The sequence below is a fragment of the Dendrobates tinctorius genome, unplaced genomic scaffold (assembly GCF_039654945.1).
Source record: "Dendrobates tinctorius isolate UK_male_01 unplaced genomic scaffold, ASM3965494v1 ptg000015l, whole genome shotgun sequence".
In the NCBI taxonomy this organism is placed as follows: Eukaryota; Metazoa; Chordata; class Amphibia; order Anura; family Dendrobatidae; genus Dendrobates; species Dendrobates tinctorius.
Genome location: NW_027361683.1, coordinates 39,561,736 through 39,584,000, shown reverse-complemented (window position 1 = coordinate 39,584,000; position 22,265 = coordinate 39,561,736). Strand labels below are relative to the sequence as shown.

The following is a 22,265-nucleotide window of genomic DNA, read 5'->3' as shown; positions in this document are numbered from 1 at the left end:
CTGTCTGGTTCGCTTAGCACTGGGGCCTGGACTGGCTGGGACAGGGTGGCCACAGAAGCCTGGACCTCCTCGCGAATCGGCGATCTCATCTCCGATAGGAGGGACGGCTGTTCGCCCTTCATTACTTTGGCCATACAGGTGTCACACAGCAACTTCTTGTGCTTGCTGAGGAGCTTATCCCTGCATACGGGACACTTATTGGGCTTCCCTGGGTCTTTCTCTGCCTGCTTGGTCGTGGGAGCTGTCGGTTGTGCCTTTTCCTGCATAGTGCAAGAGAGGGACAGTCAGGCTGCGCTATGCGCACTTACTCCGTCTGGGTCGATTCTGCCCTGGATCTCCATCGTTGCTTTGAGCCACGTTGCTCCATCGTTGCTTTGGATGCGAGGTGAGGATAGGTGGGTTCTGCCTGTCTCGCTGATGCCACGCTCTGCTCCTTCAGAGCGCCCGCCGGCGGCCTGTATTTCCGGCGCTCTGACGTCACCGGAAGTGTGTCGCGGTCTCTCTGCACGCGACTTCCGGTCCCTGCGCTGCTGCCGGCGTCGGAGCTGAGAGCTTCCGCTGCAGGAGGAAGCAGCTCTACCCAGGGGGCGCTTCCCTCCCCTGGTCTCTGTGGCTGAGGGACCCCCCCACCCAGGAGGCCGCTTCACAGGAGGAAGGATTGGCAGGGCCGCCCGATCCCCCTGGACCCCTCCGGTAAGCAGACTCCTCTTGTGCATCCCTCCGTGCAGGGACAGGAAGAAAACACTGGAGGGAATGGGGGTGGAGACTGTTTTTAACCTCTTGTGTGCTCTTCCTGTCCCTGCAAGGAGGCGAGGGACGTCCTCCCTGGTGCTGTCAGGAGGGACGTCCTGGAAAACAAGGGTGGACATATTGGTCACAGATTTTTTTTCTGTGTGTATTTTGAGTTGTTTGGTTATTAATCTCACTTTAAAAAGGGGGTTATCCAGGACTTTGCTTATCTTTTTGCTATGAGGTTAGTAACTTACAGGCAGGTGCCTATTCTGCCAGGAACCACTCTACAGGCCTCCTGCAGCTTCTGATGACTTTACGGACAGAACCGCTTCTTTTCTGCTGACTGCAGAGAACCAATTGTCAATCAACATGACTTTGGCAGCAATGCCCTGTCGACGAGCAGAACGGAAGAGGAAGACATGTTCTGGTGACATGAGCTCAAGTGAAGCTACAGAATCACCAGCGGGAGGCAGAATGGCTGCTGTGAGCCAGCAGTTTTACAGCCATCTACCTATAAGATGATTTTTTTTTTTTTTGCTGCTAGAGGGCCAACGTCCCACAGGAAAAAAACAAAACAAAAAAAAAAAAAACACACCACTTCAGTTGCCCAATAATGATGCATGCATAGCTAGTTATTTAACCCCTTCACCCCAAAGCCTGTTTTCACCTTCCTGACCAGGCCAAAAGTTTACAAACTCTGACCAGTGTCACTTTATGTGGTAAGCACTGGAACGAGTCAACGTATCCCAGTGATTCGGAGACTGTTTTTTTTGTGATACATTGTACTTTTATTAGCGGTTAATTTAGGTCAAATTTGTTTGCGTTTGTGAAAGTATTGGAATTTTGGCGAAAATATTGAAACTATCAAATTAATATAGCCTTATACCAGTTATATACACTGCACAACAAAACTTATATGTCAATGTAACATCACCATTATTTTTTTTGTGAAGGAGTGCCAATTGAATTCTGGAGCACAATTTTGGCTGGAATAAATTGCAAAATGCCATGTCACATTTGAAGAGTCTATGACAAGTCGAAAGAGCAGAAAACCCCACAAGTGACCCCATTTTTTAAACTACACCTCTTGAGGAATTCATCTAGGGGGTGTAGTGAGAATATTTAACCCTCAGGAAATGCACAAAATTGCATAACATTGGGCTGATTCTATGGAAAATTACCATTTTCAACAACAAAATTTTACTTTGGCCCCAAGTTTTCAATTTTCAAAAGTGATAGGAGAAATTGCATAACATTGTAAGGTTCACTTTCTCCCAAGCAAATCTTTTAAGGCACAGTGCAAAGCTCAGAAGGAAAGGAGTGCCATATTGCAGTGCAGATTTTGCTGGAATGGATTAAAACAGCAAAACCCCCATAAATGATCCCATTTAACAAACTACACGTCTCAATGAATTCATCTAAAGGTTGCAGTCATAATGTTGACCCCATGGGTTTGTCACAGTATTTTTTTACCACTGGGCGGTGAGGAAAAAATAGTTACATTTCTTACCACAACAACTGCGTTTTAACTCCAGATATTACATGGTCATAAGTGGGAAGAAAAAAAAAAAAAAGTAAAAATGGCACCAAAATTTGTGACAGGCTTTGTATATCGGAGTCGGAGAACAAACTAAGTGCCAGAAGAGCAGAATTCCCCCTCATGTGACCCCCCCATTTTGGAAATCACACCCCTCTGGGAATTTATCTACAGGTGTAGTGATTAGTTTAACTCCATGGGTTTTTTCAGAAACAAGCTGCAAATATTGCAAATCTGCCAGTGTAGTGCCCAGCTAGCTCTTGCTTCTGGTGACATGTACCCTGTAAATTAGTCAGACTCCAATAGCAACAGAAATTCCAAAACGTGGATGCTAACCGATTTAGGCACACTGGGGTTCAAATGAGAGGATAATAATAATAATAATAATAATAATAAATTTTATTTCTATAGCGCCGATATATTCCGCAGCACTTTACATTTCAGAGGGGATTTGTACAGACAATAGACATTACAGCATAACAATAATCACATAGATTATAACAAATACCAAGAGGAATGAGGGCCCTGTTCGCAAGCTTACAGTCTATGAGGAAAGAGGTAGACACGAAAGGTGGGTGGTAACAGTTGCCCTGATTGTATGGACTAGCCATAATGTTAAGTGTGTAACAGTACAGACACAGAGGGCTAATGGATGCATAAACCATGTGGGAACATGATGCAGGGAACCTGGTTATGGTAAAACTTTTGGCTGTGCCACACAGGGATAGATTAGGTTAATGTGTTGAGGCGGTAGGCCAGTCTGAATAAATGCGTTTTCAGGGCACGCTTAAAATTGTGGAGATTGGGGACTAATCGTATTGACCTGGGAAGTGCATTCCAAAGAATTGGCACAGCACGTGTAAAGTCCTGGAGACGGGAGTGGGAGGTTCTGATTGAGGATGCTAACCTCAGGTCATCAGAGGGAGCGGGTAGGGTGGTATACTGAAACAACGGAGGAGATGTAGGGTGGTGCTGAGCCATGGAGGGCTTTGTGGGTGAGGGTAATAAGTTTTTACTGAATTCTGGAGTGGATGGGTAGCCAGTGTAATGACTGGCACAAGGTAGAGGCATCGGTGTAACGATTGGTGAGGAATATGATCCTGGCTACAGCATTCAAGACAGATTGTAGAGGGGAGAGTTTGGTAAGAGGGAGACCGATTAGAAGAGAGTTAAAATAGTCGAGACGAGAATGAATAAGAAAAACAGTAAGTTTTTCCAGAGTCAAAAGTAAGAAAAGGTCGAATTCTAGAGATGTTTTTGAGGTGCAGATGACAAGAGCGAGACAGTGATCGAATGTGGGGGGGGGCAAAGGAAAGCTCGGAGTCAAGTATGACCCCAAGACAGCGGGCATGTTGCTGGGGAGTAATAGTGGAACCACACACAGAAATGGCAATGTCGGGTATAGGTACATTTGTAGAGGGAGGAAACACAAGGAGTTCAGTCTTTGACAGGTTTAGTTTCAGATATAGTGAGGACATGATGTTGGACACAGCGTTTAGTCAGTTGCCGGTGTTTTCTAGAAAAGCTGGCGTGATGTCAGGAGAAGAAGCGTATAATTGGGTGTCATCAGCATAGAGATGGTACTGGAAACCAAATCTACTGATTGTTTGACCAATAGGGGCAGTGTACAAGGAGAAGAGGAGGGGACCTAGAACCGATCCTTGAGGAACCCCAACAGTAAGGGGAAGGTGAGAGGAGGAGGAGGCAGCAAAAGATACAGTAAAGGAGCGGTCAGAGAGATAGGAGGAGAACCAGGAGAGAACGGTGTCCTTGAGGCCAATGGAACGGAGCATAGTGAGGAGGAGCTGATGATCCACAGTGTCGAATGCTGCAGAGAGATCCAAGAGAATTAGCATGGAGTAATGACCATTTGATTTAGCTGTTAGTAGATCATTAGAGACTTTAGTGAGGGCAGTTTCAGTAGAGTGTAAAGAGCGGAAATCGGATTGGAGAGGGTCGAGAAGAGAGTTATCAAAGAGATAGCGGGTAAGACGGGAGTGGACCAGGCGTTCCAGAAGTTTAGAGATGAAGGCAAGATTAGAGACAGGTCTATAGTTAGCGGCACAGTTTTGGTCGAGGGATGGTTTTTTAAGTAGTGGATGTATGATGGCATGCTTAAATGAGGAGGGAAAGATACCAGAAGAGAGAGAGGATAAATATTTTAGTTAGGTGAGGGGTGACAGGGCTGTGGAGTCGGAGTCGGTGCTCATTTTGGTGGAGTCGGTATAAAATGGACCGACTCCTAAAATATATAATAAATTGGGTACAGTAGTTCAATGCAGAATGTGCTGAATATTTTTTCATAGGAATTTCGGAAAGTTATGAAATGCCCTATAAATGGCTGTTCTATTCCTGATCTAAGGCTACATTCACACACAGCATTTTTGCTGCGTTTTTTGTGGATACGTTTTTCAGCTGCAAAAGCCGATCAGATTTTTAAAAACCCGCATCACCTGAAAGGTTTTTGAGCTCATAGATATTGAAAACATTATCAAAAGCAGATTAGAAATCTGCTCTATCCATTTATCCATATCTGTCTCCATATCTTATCTGTACCAAAAAGAATGAAAGCCGGGTAGCACACAGACTAACACTTCCTGCCAGGCAAAGGAGGAGGAAAGAGCATCTCAAACATCATTAACAAGATATTTTGTAAGTGACAAAGTTACTGTAACAATGACAGCAGATATGTCTAAAAGACAGCTCATACAACTTGTTGTGAAGGACGGTGTACCATTAACATTATTTGCACGACCAGCTTTTACAGCTCTTAGGCTGGTTTCACACTTGCGTTTTTTTTCGCGGGATTTTAGCGCTAAAAAACGCATGCGTTTTTTTTTCCTATACTTTGCATGGGATGCGCTTATGTGCGCATACACACGCGTTTGTATGCGTTTTTGCGCGCATGCGTTTTTTTGCGGTATGCGCTCGGGCGCACAAAATGCATCCTGTTGCATTTTTTGGGCGTCCGACTTGCCTCAAAAAAACGCATGCGCGCAATGCGTTTTTTTACAGCAAGACACCCATTATAAGTCTATGGGTGCGCATATGTGCGCATTGGCATGCTTATGTATGCTTTTTTTCCACATGCGTTTTTTTTTGTTAACCATGGAATTTAGGGGTTTGGGTTAGAGTTAGGGTTAGTTAAGGGGGTTTAGGGTCAGGGTTAGGGTTAGTTAGGGTTTAGGTTAGGGTTAAGTATGGTTTGGTTAAGGGTTAGGGTCAGGGTTAAGTATGGTTTGGTTAAGGGTTAGGGTCAGGGTCAGGGTTAGTAAAGTCATGGTTTGGGTTAGTGTGAGGGGCCACCTAATGTTTGGAAAAACGCAAACGCGGTAAAAACGCATACAAACGCTGCGTTTTTTTCATGCATGCTCATAAAAATGCTTGAAAAAAACGCAGCAGTTGTATGCTTTTGTATGCTTTTTTTCAATGCGTTTTTTTGCGGGAAAAACGCGCTGCAAAAAAAAGGCAAGTGTGAAATTAGCCTTAATGGAGAAATGGCCCCCAAACTTGGTTTTTCTCTGGAAAGAGAAAGTATTAGAAAATTAGTGATTGAAGAAGCCCTTAAAAGGAAGATCTTAAAAAGACTCTCAAAAGACGCTTCATGTTTCTTAAAATGGATGCCTGCACACGTCACAGAGTGAACTATTTTGCCATCAATCTTCGATATGTTTGTGACAACAAAGAAAAGACATTGGAAGTAAAAGATACTAAAGCTCATCACAGCAGCCAGTTTCTCCAGGCCTTAGTGGAAAAAGTTCTGCAAGATTACGAACTCAAAAAAAAACAGGTTCTTGCTATTGTAACGGACAATGCGTCAAACATAAGTACAATTGAACTGATGAATGAGAGTAATGAACAACAGCTAGAGTAACATTTAGGATTCAGTATGTTTGAGATGGAAGGCCACAGTGCTGTTCATGTAACTGAGGAACAAACAGATATTACTACAGAAGAACAGCAAAATTATACAGTAGAAATAGATGATCTTGTTGAAGCTGCTTCAAAACACTTTCCTATTCATCACATGCGCTGTGTTGTGCACACGCTGCAGATGGCAATAAGAGATAGTCTGCAAGAGGGACATGCTGGAAATCTGATTGGAAAAGTGAGGAAATTGGTTATTGCCGCCAGAACCCCTAAAATTGATTCCATCTTGAAGAGACGTTTTGGAAAAGGGCAATTGTTGATCAACTAAAACAGTTTCTTATAGATATGGCGAACCCTCAGGTAACCATAAATGAAGGTCAATGGACACAGGTGGCTGAATTGAAGGAATTGCTTAATCACCCATTTAATGTGACTAAAAAAATTACAAGCTGAGGATTTAACTCCTGGCATTTTCATGAGGGAGTGGAAGAACTTGCTATTTTGCCGTTAATCGCAGATGGCATTTCTGCTTCAATGAAACAGAGAGAAACACAGCTATTGGAAAATAAAAATTTTCTGGCAGCTGTTTATGTGGACCCAAGTCATCGTATATTGCTTGATGATCAACAGCTTACTAAAGGAAAAGAAGCTCTGACTGAGGTAGCAGTTAGGAAGAGTGGCCTACAGGAGGACTGCCAGGCGCAAGAGGACTCGGGTCCTGACAGTGCTACTGCTGCCATATCTTCATCCTCATCAGATGAGGAGTTTGACTTTGACAAGTATTTGGATGACATGGAGCAGGCAAAGCGTTGCCGCAAGGAAAAAGATTTCACTCTGTCTCCTATAGCAAGCAGATTGACCATATTTAAGCAAAATGTTTCACTTGTTCTCAAAGAAATAGAAAAATTCAACCGTTCATCAAAACTGACTGTGCATGAGGCAATTCCTTTATACCCGGAAATTGTTAGAGATGTTGCCCATGTGGTTACGGCATGCCTCCAACCCAAGTTACTGTAGAGAGGTTGTTCTCTAGCCTTAAAATTATTATTAGGTCAGATTTGAGGTCATCTATGAAGGAGAATCTGATGGAGGCAATTTTATTTCTTAGAACAAATTCATAGACTGCACAAATGTTATTTAGCATGTTTGTTGAAAACTGTTTTTTTGCCACTTATAGTTTATTACATAGTGTATATATACACACAAATATATATATATATATATATATATATATATATATATATATTTGATATAACAGTGTATTACATGTTTACAATTTATTACAGTTTTGTGTTCTAAAGTTGTAGAACATAATATTTATTGGAATATCTAAATATCTTGATTATTGTATCATAAAAATGATTTAATGTCTGATGTTCACATTGTACTAGAATAATTTTTCACTTAAATATAAGCAATATATGTGGGAGTCGGAGTCGTGGAGTCGGAGTAACGGAAATTGAGGAGTCGGAGTCGCAGGTTTGGCTTACCGACTTCACAGCCCTGGTGACAGCAGGGGAAAGGGACTGGAGGAGATGTGACGGAAATGGGTCACTGGTGTAAGTGGTTGGGCGAGAAGATGCAAGGAGCCTGCTTACTTCTTCTGTGACTGGCTCAAAATCAGAGAGTAAGCTAGATGCAGTGGGGGAGGGAGGACAGTGCATGGTATGAGGGGACACTTGAATTTGGGGGCACAGAATTCACTGGATTTCTTTTGGGAGACATGGAGCCAACGCTTTTCAGAATACTTTGTGCTACCGGTAAAATGGAAGCTCCTTATATTTCAATTGTCAGATGACAGACACGAGTGGGGACTTGCTTTACTTGTGCATTAAGTTGAAGCTTTTATTGGGAACATTTCACAAAACATTTATCCTGTGCGCTACGCTGAGCACTTGCATCGTGGTTTCAATCTAAATCTTCGAATGACCTGATCCATTCACTAATGAGGCAGCAGAGTTACTCTGGACTCAGTCTGGCCTCCGTTCAGTGGTGTCCTTTTCAGAGGTGCCCAAAACTGTGACAGACCGTGCTTTTATGCACACTTAAACACAAACCACCAGATTATAGGCCAGACAGCATCCAGAGCATCTCCATCTGCCTCATTATAGGAAATATTCCGTTGGGGGCTCCATCTGAATCACGTATTTCCGTATTTTGAACATTTACATGGAATCCTCGATATAAGCGCTAAGCGCAGAGAGCAGGATAAACATGCTTTGAGGCTTACTACAATCTCTGTAAGGTAGAATGAACAAAACCACAGAAGAAGAATGTTTTATTCTTCGAGTCGGTGCGCTTACAGTGATACCAAACTTATACCTTTTTTATGTTGAGCTGTTATCACACACTAAAAATAAGTTGCTTTTTTTTCCTCTTTACTTATTCCCTCCATCGGACTTTCACTTTCTGCAGTCTGATTGCAGTTATCAGCTATAGCAATGCATACCATATAACTGTCAGAGATGCAGACACAAGTAAAGGTACTGTCACACTTCAGGATCCCTGGTGCATCACTAAGTGGTCACTAGTGAGCTGCCACACAGGCAGATCTCACCAGCGACATAGCAGCGGTCGGGGGTCGTTACCTGTCAGACGAGGCAATCCTGACGTCGTCCCCGCCCGCGTCGTCTCAGGAAGCCGACGACGAGAAATGGTCCAGGACGTTCTCGCGCGATCAGCAGGGGAGCCGGTCGGAGGCAAGTATCACACATAGCGATATCGCTAGCAATATCGCTGCTACGTCACAAATCCAGTGACGTTATAGCGATATTGCTGTCGCTAGCAATATCGCTATAACGTCACTGGATTTGTGACGTTATAGCGATATTGCTAGCGACACCACTTAGTGTGACAGGTCCTTTAGTTAGATCGTGTTCACTATTTAGTGAACACTTGTAGATTTACCTGAGTGATTAGAACGCAGCGTGTCTCCTGCATGTGAAGACTTCCAGGGCATAGACCGCGCTGAAAAATACTGGCGCTTGCGCAGTACCAACTATATGCTTTGCCCACAGTTTGGCAAAGCATACTGCGCAAGCGCCGGAGGCCTTTTCAATGCGCAAGTGTGGAAAACTACGGAATCTGATATTCACAGATGAAGATTACGTTCAGCAAGCCAAGGGGGGGGGGGGGGGGGGGAGAGAAGGCGCATAAGCCCTGCCCATCGGACCGGACCGCGGCGATTTCCATACATCTCCAGCAAGACAAAAAAGGTATTTATGCATCAAAGTTGCGGGGTCGGGGGGGAATCAAAAGTCCTAATAGAATCCTGAATGGGTGACAGATTCCCTTTAAAAAGTGAACGGTGAAAGTAAAGAAACAGTAAAGAACATCCCATTTATGCTCTGGTGGCAGGTCCTGCTTACAGCAATTTTAGATTTTAACATGTGGATATTACAGCACATTTGCTCCAAAACAGCTTAACTTACTTTATGAATATGCTTCACATTGATCCAAAATTGGAGAACATATGTACAAGAGAAAATAGGTATAAGACCTACCGGTAATGATGTTTCCAGGAGTCCATCCTAACAGCACCATGGAGGACATCCCCCTCCTCCTTACAGGGACAGGAAAAGCACACGAGAGGTTAAAAGGTCACGTCCCACCCCCTCTCCCTCAGTGATTTAACAAGTACCACAACGTGGATAATGCAAGTTACACTTTAATGAAACAATCATATTACAGCATATGACAAGAAATAATCATAAGATAACATAAATAGGGAGGGAACTACTCATGCTGTCAGGATGGACTCCTGGAAACATCATTACCGGTAGGTCTAATACCTATTTTCCAGGACGGCCACCTGACAGCACCATGGAGAGTACCAAAGCACCTCCTCAGGGTGGGATTACCGCCTGGAGAACTTTTCTCCCAAATGCGGTCTGTTGACCAGATAACACATCAAGCTTATAGTGCTTACAGAATGTATTAAGATTGGCCCAGGTTGCTGCTCTACAGATTTGATCGACCGAGGCCCCCGCCCGTTCGGCCCATGAGGCCGATACTACCCTCAGAGTGGGCCTTTACGGAATTTGGCGGACTGGCGCTTTCGGCTTGGTAGGCGACAGATTACTGAGGTAATCCATCGTGCGATGGACGCCTTAGAGGCTTTTTTCCCCCTTATTTTTACCCCCAAAAAAGGATTAACATATTTGGGTCAATGTGCCAACTATTGGTGGCCTTAAGATAGTCTAGGACTGCGCGCCTCACATCCAGTGAGTGAAGACGCTCTTCCTTTTTATTACGGGGATTATCGCAGAAAGATGGTAACACCATCTCCTGGTTTATATTTTTAGAAGAGGCTACCTTTGGGATAAATGCCAGGTCCAATCTTAAGATTATACAGTCGTCTCTTATCTGGAGATATGGGTCCTTAGTGGACAGGGCCTGGATCTCCCCTATTCTTTTGGCCGTAGTAATGGCTACCAGGAAGGCCGTCTTACGAGCAAGAGATTGTTAATTTCTCGCGGGGGGCATAGGGGTCTGTACAGAGAAACCCGAGTACCAGGCCCAGGTTCCAAGGCGGGGTGAGCTGCCTAATCGTGGGGCGCAGGCGCTGCATGGCTCTTATGAATCTTATTACCCAGGGATGGGAAGCTAACTGGTAATCGAAGAAGGCACTCAAGGCCGAAATCTGGACTTTTAGAGTGCTGGGCTTAAGGCCTTTATTAAACCCTGACTGCAAAAAGTTTAGTATGCTAGGGAGGTCAGGGGTGCCTGCCACGAGATCGGACCTGCCACCCTCCAGACAGAATCTTTTCCATATCTTTCGATAGATTGCGGATGTCACCGGCTTCCTACTGGCCTGTAGGGTGGATATGACCTGATCCGACAACCCCTTTGCCTTCAGGATGTCTCTCTCAGGATCCAAGCCGATAGGTGGAGTCTTGCTGGGTTCGGGTGGTGGATCGGGCCCTGGTGAATGATGTCCTTCCAAAGGGGTAGTTCGACTGGATTTCCTACTGCCATGGCTCCTAGCAGGGAAAACCAGCTTCTCCTCGGCCAGTATGGGACAATCAACATCACTCTTGCGTGGTCCTCACGTATCTTCCTGAGCACTGCCGGTATGAGAGCCAGTGGTGGGAACGCATAAGAGAGGGGTTCTCCCCAAGTCTGGCTCAGGGTGTCTACGGCCTCCGGATGGTCCGCCGGATTCAAGGAGTAGAGTCTGGGAACCTTTGCGTTTTCGGCGTGCGAATAGATCTATACTGGGGGGGTCCCCCAACGCTGACAGATGGTTGAAGATTTCCCCGTTCAGTTCCCACTGTCGAGTGGATGTGTTGTCTGCTCAAGTAGTCTGCTACTTCGTTCTGGGAACCTTCTAAGTGCACTGCGGTTACTGATCGGACTGTTCGTTCTGCCCAAGCGAATATTCTTCCCGCCAGGGCCTGCAGTGGTTGATGTCTGGGCCCTCCCTGGTGCTTCAGGAATGCCACTGCCATTACATTGTCGGATAATATGCGAACGTGACGATTCCTTAGTACCGCCTGGTTTCGCCGCAGCGCTTCCCGGACCGCGTAGAGCTCTCTGAAATTGGAGGATCTGGTTCTGATGTCTACTGGTCATCTTCCCTGGAAGATCTTCCCTTCTATGTGGGCTCCCCATCCCCACGTACTGGAGTCTGTGCTGACTATCACGTATGGAGAGGTTATCCATAGTACGCCCACCTGAAGGTTTCTGGGCTGTGTCCACCACCGTAAGGACTCTTTCACCCGTTCTGGCAGCCATAGGGGTTTGTCGAGCGACGTCTGCCTTCTGTCCCATTTTGCGAGGATTTCCCTCTGTAATGATCTCGAGTGGAACTGCGCCCATCGGACACATGGGATGCAGGCCGTCATGAGGCCCAAAACTTCCATTGCCTCTCTTATGGAGCCTTGCTGCTCCAACAGGCCTCCGACCCTGGCCTGAATAGTTTTCTGCTTCCTCTTGGGTAGCCGGGATATTCTGCTGGCCGAGTCTAGAAGGACGCCGAGGAATACTTTCTTTGTCTCTGGCCTGAGGTCCGACTTCGTCCAATTGATCACCCAGCCAAGGGACTCCATTACGGTCGTTGCTCTGTTTCTGTCTCGAATGAGCGCTTCTTCTGACTTTGCCACCAGTAGTAAGTAGTCTAGATATGGAATGATCACGATACCTTGATCCCTCAGGTAGGCTACCATCTCCATCACCAGCTTTGTTAAGATTCTGGGAGCTGAAGCTAACCCAAATGGAAGGCACTGAAACTGCAAGTGGCAGGTCCGGGCTGGTAAACTGACCGCAAACCTTAGTAGCCTCTGGGATGAGGGATGGATAGGGACCTGATAGTATGCCTTCTTTAGGTCTAGGGTGCACATAACTGCGTCCCTGTCTATTAGGAATACTGCAGATCGGATTGATTCCATCTGGAATCTCTTGTACCTGACCCAGGCATTTAGTGGTTTCAGGTTTATGATGGTACGGGCCTCGCCGGATGCTTTTGCGACCGAGAACAGGGAAGAGTAATGCCCTCTTCCTCTTTCCGTCGGGGGAACTGGTACTATAACCTTTGAGTTGACCATGCCCTGAAGATCCGTCCACATTGCGGAGTCCGCCAGGACAACGGTGGGGGCAACATATCTGTCGGGGGGAGGAGAGTAGAGCTCTATACTGTAGCCCTCCGTGATGGTTCTGAGGACCCACTGATTGTGTGTGATTCGGGACCAGTTTGCTGCGAAATGGCGCAGTCTCCCTCCAATACCTATGGTGTCATTGCCTCCTAGATCTGGATGTTGATGTGAACAGGGAACCCTTGTTCCTCCCACCCTGGCTGTAGGAGCTCCTATAGGAGCCTCTATTGGACCTAGCCTGACCCTTGAAGTCCGTCTGTCTCCTAGAGAAGGAGCCTCTCCGAAAGGACTGGGGCCGCTTGGGTTTTTCCTCTGGGAACCCTTTATTTTTATCGGACACTTGCTCTAGAATGTTATCTAAGGATGGACCAAATACCCTCAGGCCCGAGAAGGGGATAGCGCATAGCTTTGTTTTAGAAGCGTTATCTCCCGACCAGGATGTAAGCCAGACTGCTCTTCGGGCTGCATTAGAGAGGGAGCTGTTTCTGGCTGCAAACCTCACTGACTCCGCCGACATATCTGATAGAAACGCCGTGGCCGATTTCATAAGGGGAAGTGATGCTAGGATCTGTGATCTAGGGGTCTTGATGGTTAGGTGCTCCTCCAACTGCCCCATCCACAAAAACATAGGACCTGGCCACCGAGGTGGCTGCTATGTTGGCCCTAATAAGAGCCGCCGACGTCTCGCATGTTCTTTTTAACAAGACGTCCGCCTTCCTATCCATCGGGTCTCAGAGACTTGACGAGTCCTCAAATGGGATGGCCGTCTTCTTGGTAACCTTGGCTACTGGAACGTCTATTTTAGGGACTTCGTCCCCTGCCCGTGTTTCCTCGGGATCAAAAGGCAGTCTATTCTTAAAGTCTCGGGAGAGTATCAACCGACGTTCTGCCTCTTTCCACTCCTCCTGGACCATCGTCTTGATGTGCTCACTTACGGGGAACATGACCTGTCTCCGAGCCACCAGTCCTCCAAACATTAAGTCCTGTCTGGACTGCGGTTTAGGGATTTCCTCCATTTGCATAGTATTTCTGACTGCTTGGACCAACTCGTCCGTGTCCTCCAGTCTGAACAGGTACTTCCTGCCCTGGTCCTGTCTATCCCCCGGGATCTCGCCTTCTTCCTCCTGATCTGAATCACGGAAGTCGGACTCCTCGCTAGGGCTTGCTTCCAAAACTGGATCTGCTTCCCACCTTGGGCGCTTGCGGCTCGGCCCTGGGCTGGGGGACTGATGTCGTGTGAGGCTGGCTCTAGAGGCCTGGACTTCCTCCCTTATCAATGATCTCACCTCGGAAAGGAGGGATGGTTGTTCCTCACCTATGACCCTAGAGGTACAGGGCCCACATAGGGTCTTGTTATAGGTGTCTGGCAGCTTTACCCTGCATACGGGGCATCGGACCGACTTGGAGGTGGCTTTAGCCGGGTCCTTCACCCCAGAGGGGGATTCTGCTGGGGGTCCCTTATCCTAATAATACAAGATGGGGTAACCGTCTCAGTCCCGGGCTATGGAAATGAGTGTGGGGAGGGTGGTCTGCGCCAGGCGCACTTACCCCTCCACCTGCCAGAGCGTTTCCTTCCATCCTGCGCGATCTGTGCTTCCAGAGCGATGTGGGCCTCTGGAGCGCGCGCTGGAATTCAAACCCGGCGTGCGACGCCACCGGACATAACGCGGAACTCTCGCGATAGGCCGCTTCCTTCCACTTCCTGCCCGGGCTGCGCCGGTGCCCGCTCGGCCAGCCGCCTGCGGGAAGCCGACCTCCGCCTGCTATGGCGGACTGCTGGAGCCGCAGCCTGCGCCGACCGCGCTGTTTCTCTGTCGGTGCCTGCCCAGCCAGCCGCCTACAGGGAGCCGACCTTCGCCTGCTAAGGCAGGGTGTATCCTGGAGCCGAGAGCCTCCCACAGGGAGGAACGGCTCCCTCCTGGAGCGTCGTCCTGCTCCTGGCCTTTGGAGCAGAGGGACTCCCCCTCGGGGAGTTTCGGTCCCGGGACCTCTTGACAGGGGAAGGATTGGACTGGCCGCACGATCCCCTGAGCCCCTCCGGTAAGTTCACAGCGGTCTCTCGTGTGTCCCTCCGTGCAGGGACAGGAAAACACTGGGGGAGAGGGGGTGGGACATGACCTTTTAACCTCTCGTGTGCTTTTCCTGTCCCTGTGAGGAGGGGTACATCCTCCATGGTGCTGTCAGGTGGACGTCCAGGAAAAAAAAAAGTTTAACATGTCAAATCTTTATGCCTGGGGTAGAGGGGGCGATATAAAAAGTTCAACACTCCAAAACAAACTTTACACTTTGCAGTGCACCTCTCTGAAGTCGGCACACGGACACCCGGCTTCAGAGAATGAATACAGTGAGGGAAAAGAAGCTGAGTGCATGCGCAAGGCAAGTATAGCACTTGTAATTCATATTATGCCCACAGGGGCGTGATAACATGTAAGTGGGCTAGATAGTGGGGACACCAACACCGCACTGACTGGTCAAAGCCCTCACTTACATATCAAACTGACTTTAGAAATACTTTTTCTAAAGATCTGTTTGTGTCTAATGTAATAAAAGGTACTGTTAGACAGGGAATTTACATCTGCAGACAACCACTGGTGGTTGTATGACCTGACAGGTGCCCTTTAATCCCTTAGTGACCAAACCAATTTTTACAATTCTGACCAGCGTCACTTTGAGGTTATAGCTCTGGAACGCTTAAGCGGATCCCACTGATTGAGATTTTTTTGTAACATATTGTACTTCATGTTAGTGGTAAAATTTCTTCAATATAACTTGCATTTATTTGTGAAGACAGGAATTTGGCAAAATATTTTGTAAGCTCTGCAATTTTCAAACTTAATTTTCATGCCCTTAAATCAGAGAGTCATATCGCACAAAATAGTTAATAAATAACATTTCCCACATGTCTACTTTACATCAGCACAATTTAGGAAACAATTTTTTTTGTTAGGACATAAGGGTTAAAAATTGACCAGCAATTTCTCATTTTTCCAACAATTTACTAAACTTTTTTTTTTTTTTTTTTTTTTAAAGGGACCATCTCACATTTGTAGTTTGTGTGGTCAATATGACAGAAAGTACCCAAAAGTGACACCATTCTAAAAACTGCACCCCTCAGGTGCTCAAAAACCACATTCAAGATGTTTATTAACCCTTCAGGTGCTTCACAAGGACTAAAGCAATGTGGAAGGAAAAAAAAAAAATGAACATTTCACTTTTTTCACAAAAAATTTACTTTAGATCCAAACTTTATTTTTACAGGGGTATCGGGAGAAAATGGATGGTGCATCAAAACTCCATACGTAGGGGAAAGCCACTGTTTGGGAACATGGCAGGGCTCGGAAGGGAGGAACAACTGTTTGACATTTTGAACGCAAAATTAGCTGGGATCAATGGCGGGTGCCATGTCGCATTTAGAGACCCCTGACGTGCCTAAACACCCCCCCCCCCCCCAATTCTAACTCCCAACACAGCCCTAACCCCAACAGTAACTCTAACCCTAGCCCTAACTGCAAAGAATGGAAAAAAACATGTTTTTTACCCAAGGGGGTGGCAATATGGCAAATATGGAAATTTGGCTAAAATTTTGAAGTTTTCGAACTTTTAACTTGTATGCCTTTAAATCAGAGCGTCATATTGCACAACATAGTTAAACATTTCCCACATGTCAACTTTACATCAGCACAATCGCTGAAAACACAATTTTTTTGTAAGTTATAAGGGTTAACAATTGATCAGCAATTTCTCATCATGCCAAGAATTTTTTTTTTTTTTTTTAATGATCACATTTGAAGTGACTTTAAGAGGTCTATATTACAGAAAATACCCAAAAGGGACACCATTGTAAAAACTGCACTCAAGGTGCTCAAAACCACATTCAAGAAGTTTATTAACCCTTCTGGTGCTTCACAGGAGTTTTTGGAACGTGGAAAGAAAAAAATGAATATTTATCTTTGTGTCACAAAAATGTAAATTTACACCCAATTTTGCAAGGGAAGCAGGAGAAAATGGACTTCAAAATTTGCTGTGCAATTTCTCCGAGCATGTCGATACCCCATATGTGGGGGAAAACCACTGTTTGGGCACACAGCAGGGCTCAGAAGGGAAGGAGCACCAGTTGTCTTTTTGAAAGTAAAATTGGCTAAAATTGAGGGCAAACGCTATGTCGCGTTTGGAGAGCCCCTGATGTAGGCACAGTGGAAATTCCCCACAAATGACCCCATTTTAGAAACTTGACTCAAGGAATGTATCTAGATGTGTGGTGAGCACCTTGAACCCCCAGGTGCTTTTTCCTTCTCTCTCAAAAATGTTAATTTGCGGGCAAAAAAATGTCTTCAGTTATTACATTTTATTGCCGAGATGGGAGATAGCAGTTACAGTTTTCCATGGAACTGTGAGAACCAAGACGTATGGCTTTTTTTTTTTCAGTGTATTTGGCAACTACGCAACATTACATGTGGTGTTTTTTTACAGTGCATTTGGTGAGTAAATAGTGTTTCACAGTGCTCTCATAATCAATAAGATGGCTGAAATCTCATGCGCACTTTTTTTTTTTTCCCCCAACTCTCTTTCACACTTATTTTGAGCCCTGCTCCGATTTTGCAAACGCGCAGTATGTAAATTCTTTCAGCTTTTGCAGCACTTCTCCCCCAATCATTTTGTACAGGTGAAAACCGCATGTGAAACCACTGCAAAATGTGTATTGTATGCAGCACTGACACTCTGGTTTTTGGGGCAGGAGAAAAAAAAAAAAAAAAAAAAAAGTGTGAACATTCATCTCTGTTTCAGAACCGATGTACTCTGAAGACAGATTTCCTAATTTCTTTTTCCAAGGATTGCTGGCCAATAGCAATAGCTGGTATGGTATATGCATGAAATTGATGTTGATATGCAAGTGTTTGAGATGCATTTGGCCTGATGGGTGCAATAACTTGTGAGCAACTTCTTCACTGCACAGTGCAATATATTACTATATAAGCAACAGGGTATATATAAGAGGACAAATTTAGTCTTTTAAAAGGATGAAATTAAAGACTGTACCTAAACATTTCATAAACTATGAATTGACATTTCCACACATTTAGCCAAGACTTCAAAAGACTTTATGTGTGCTTTAGCCACAGAGTAACCATTAATTATCAGAGAAGTGGGAAGAGTTGCTTGTTCTGGATCCTCAACTTCGCATGAGTGGAGGGCAATAGCAAAGAGTTTCCTGTCCTTACACAGATAACCTATAGAAAGGCTACAGTGTAAATGCTATATTAACAAGCACTCAGTAGAACTTTGTATCTGTACTTCTACAAATAGTGGCTGGTGACCGGTTCATGCAGCCAAGGCTGTAACATACGTTAAACATCCAACTCCCTAATACATGGCTCATGTTTAAGACATACTGTAGTAAAATAGTACCATCAGGCTTTTCATCAAAATGATGATACAATAATCAAGCTTTTTCCTGCAGTTCGGAGAGGAGTGCAGGCATTCCTTCCCAATGCATTTTCCTCTGAGCTGTAGAGGAGGAGCTTCTCCACTGGAGCTTGTATATAAAGTGCAGCACAGACTCAATGCAAGTAAAAGCAGAGATCCTTACATCAGGAACAAAACATACATTTATAGGACATACCATAGCTTTTCCAAATTATGGAAAAATATTCACCACATCCTGCATTGAACTAAATGTACCCAACTTATATATTTTAGGAGTGGGTCAATTTTATACCGACGCTACCAAAATGGACACGGACTCTGACTCCAGACAGCCATGCATACAGAGTTAAATGCCTCATTTATATTATTGGCTGGACCATACACTACAAACACTTTTTAAAATTTACCTTTTGTGTTACCCCTATTTTCTTCATAGAAGTTTGGTTGGGAGCAGGGCCATCATTCCTCTTGGTACGAATTACTTTGTAATGTGCGACATTGCCTGAATTAAGTGCTGCGGAATATGTTGGCACTATAGAAATAAAAATCATAATATTTACGCAGCGGTGGTGCTATAGGAAAACTACCAGATTTTCCCCACGAATTACGGGAGAATGATTGCGATTTCCGCAAATTTCCAAAATCAAGTTTTAAAAGTTAAAAAAAAAAAAAAAAAAGGAAACAATGCTCAACATAATCACATAGTATGAACATACCTTAGCTTCCAAACTTATGCTTTCTATTGAATCTGTGCCCTGATCTGTATGTGCGCTCAGACAGGAGCTGTTCGCTCCTGACACCTGATGCACGCTGTTCGAGGATCTAATGAGCAGTCGGTGGGGAGCTTAGGACCCGGACCCCACACGATCTGCAGGGAATGAAAGTGCCTGCCAAATATAAGAAAAAAATCTCTTGAAAGTATAATTACTCTTTAATCATTCTATTTTTCTCTAAGTTCCACTCCTGATTTTTATGTACTGATCCAAAGTACTAACCAAGATAAGGAAAAACAACTAGGACTGAGTGCCATAATTAAATCTTGAGCCATTTCTTATAATTTACATTTACAGGTTTCCAATTCCAAATGTTAGTAAATAAGGGTCATTGTTTGCAAATCAGACATTATGGTAAGGTTGGATGTCAGCTATACCGTAAATGCAATATGTTGTATTAAAAGCTAGAGAAAAAAAACAAACAAAAACAGTATGAGTATATGCTAACCCGAAGCTATTGTGTTAATATCAATGATGACAGTTTTAGTTATCCAAAATATTATCGCGCCATTTATTCCATAGCGCTTTACATGTGAACAGCGGTATACATAATAGAAAACAAGTACAATAATCTTGAACAAAAACGAGTCACTGACTGGTACAGGAGGAGAGACGACCATGAATGCTCACAGTCTACATGGGAATATGTGCACTATGGGCTAAAAATGATTGTTGCAATTGGGTTTCATTATAAATATTGCATTGTTTGGCTTCTATAGCCATTGTGTGGCACTACTGCTTGCTGCAGAAGTACTTCAAGAATCCAGCAAGCCAGCTTTCATAGCCTGACTTATGGCCACAGACCACAAAGTTGGGAACGGTCACCAGGTTTTTCCCATATAAGGTAAGGCCAGTACCTGTAAGCCCTAATATAGAGGATTCTAATATGCTGTGTACAGTGAGGGGGGGGGGGGGGGGGAGAAGTAGTCAGCCACCAATTGTGCAAGTTCTCCCACTTAAAAAGATGAGAGAAGCCTGTAATTGACATCATAGGTAGACCACAACTATGAAAGTCAAAATGAGAAAACAAATCCAGAAAATCATCGTCTGATTTGGAAAGATTTTCCAAATTATGGTGGAAAATAAGCATTTGGTCATTAACACAAGGGAATCTCAATATTTTGATATATATCCTTTGTTGATAATGACAGAGGTCAAATGTTTTCTGTAAGTCTTCACATGGTTGGCACACACTGTTGGTGGTATGCTGACCCATTCCTCCATGCAGATCTCCTCTAGAGCAGTGTTGTTTTGGGCCTGTCGCTTGGTAACAACGGACTTTCAAATCCATCCAAAGATTTTCTATGGGGTTAAGGTCTGGAGACTGGCTAGGCCACTCCAGGGCCTTCATATGCTTCTTACGAAGCCACTCCGTTGCCCTGGCAGTGTGCTTGGGATCATTATGCTGAAAGACCCATCCACATTTCATCTTCTATGCCCTTGCTGATGGAAGGAGGTTTGCAAGCAAAAACTCACAATACATGGCTCCATATAGAAAGAACACCGTGAGCACAACTCAAGATGGTGCTAAGGTTAGGTTCCCAAACCGTTAAAGCAACAAATATGAACCTAGCACTCAACTTAAAGGTATTTGTAAGGCGGTTTATTGTAGTACACAAAAAAAGACGTTTCGGTCAACGTGACCTTCTTCAGTTACGTGTGGTATATAGATTGTGTAGAGCTTATAGGCATCTATCAGAAAGGACGATGGTGCTTTAGGCATTGAGGAGAATGATCTCTGTAAGGTAATGAGCTTGTCAGTATATAGGAGAGGGGCAAACGTGCCTCCAGATGCGGTGTCCATCAGATGTCCGGTGGACACCGCATCTGGAGGCACGTTTGCCCCTCTCCTATATACTGACAAGCTCATTACCTTAGAGAGATCATTCTACTTTTGCGGGACAGTGCAAAGCTCAGCAAGGAAGAGGCGCCATAATGAAGTTCAGACTTTACTGCACTGGTTTGAGGGTGCCATGTCACATTGGCAGAGCCTCTGAAGTACCAGAACTCCCCTCCCCCCTCATAAATGACCTAATTTTACAAAATACACCTCTTAATGAATTCATCCAGCGGTGCAGTGATCATATTGACACCACAGATGTTCACGGAATTTTTTTTTTTCCTTCACTGCTCAATGAAGGAAAAAAGTTACATTTTTCCCAGCAAAATTTTTGTTCAGCCCCAGATTTTACACAGAGGAGTAAAATGGCACCAAAATTTGTCCCACAATTTCTGCTGAATGTAGAAATGTAGTACTGCTTAGTCATATGACTCAGAAGGGACAGAGTGCCATCTGCCTTGTGGAGCACAGATTTTCCTAGAAGAGTTTGTGGACAGATACAGAGACTCCAAGTAGTATAAAAGCAAAAAAAAAAAAAAAAAAAAAACAAACCCCTCAAGTGACCCCATTTTGGAAATTATACTCCTTTGGGAATTTATCTACAGGTCTACTGACGATTTCGACTCCGTGGGCGTTTTCCAGAAACCAGCAGTGGACGTTGCCAAGTAAAAATTTGGCACCTGGCAGTGACCGGCACCGTCCCTGCAAGAAAAATGGACATGCTGCGGTCTGGAAAAACGAGCCACATGTCAGTCTCTGCGAGCGTCTGTGGAAACAGAGGACATGGGATTTCTTAAAATCCCATCCACTATGCTGTAACAGCTGGCTGCTGCGGGTTTCATGCTGCATAAGTATGCAGCGTCACACCCACAGCAACTCCGGATCGTGGGCACATTCCCTTACATTCAGGTTTCCATCTATCTCCGAATAACAAGATTCAGATGAAACCCCCAAGGGATTCACTCACTATAGTGAGGCAGCAGTTACTCTGGACTCAGTCTGGCCTCTTTTCAGCAGTGTCCTTTTTAAAAGTGCACAAAACTGGTGGACCGCGCTTTTAGGCACTCCTAAAAAGATGGACACTGCCAGATCATAGGCCAGACGGCATCCACAGTGCCTCAATCTGCCTCATTATAGGGAATGTTCCTCCAAGGGTGGGGTTCAGTCTAAATCACGTATTTCAGAGATTTTACACAGAAACCCTAAGTAAGTGCTCAGCGCAGAATAAATGTGACCCGACCCTTACCGTAATCTTTGGGATGCAGAATGAAGAAAAAAAAACAAAAAAAACAGGTGAATAATTGGCTTTATTCATTTTTTTTTTATACTCTTCCTCATGCAATATAAGTGATTAGGTGACTTTACTCTTCGGGTCGGGGCGATTACATCGATGCCAGATTTATAGCATTGTTTGGTTTGGCTGCTGTCACACACTAAAAGACACTTTGTTGCAAAAAAACACCATATTTTGATAGCTATACGCTTTCCATATTTTG

General features: G+C 44.8%; 2 protein-coding genes across 2 annotated transcripts in view; both read right to left on the bottom strand.

Moving 5' to 3' along the window:
• Window positions 1–22,265, bottom strand: part of ARID1A (AT-rich interaction domain 1A) — a 137,769-nt gene that overhangs the window by 99,628 nt on the left and 15,876 nt on the right. The window lies entirely within an intron of this gene.
• On the bottom strand, window positions 9,323–20,738 carry LOC141076392 (uncharacterized). The gene is made up of 2 exons (XM_073563848.1): window positions 18,873–20,738; window positions 9,323–18,688 (listed from the first exon to the last, which is right to left on the bottom strand). The coding sequence occupies exon 2, from the start codon at window positions 12,703–12,705 to the stop codon at window positions 11,710–11,712; it is 996 nt and encodes a 331-aa protein (XP_073419949.1). The 5' UTR covers window positions 12,706–18,688; window positions 18,873–20,738; the 3' UTR covers window positions 9,323–11,709.

What these genes read in the sequence shown, in the direction of transcription:
- LOC141076392 (XM_073563848.1), bottom strand. Translation starts at nt 12,705, where the DNA reads ATGTGGACGGATCTTCAGGGCATGGTCAACTCAAAGGTTATAGTACCA.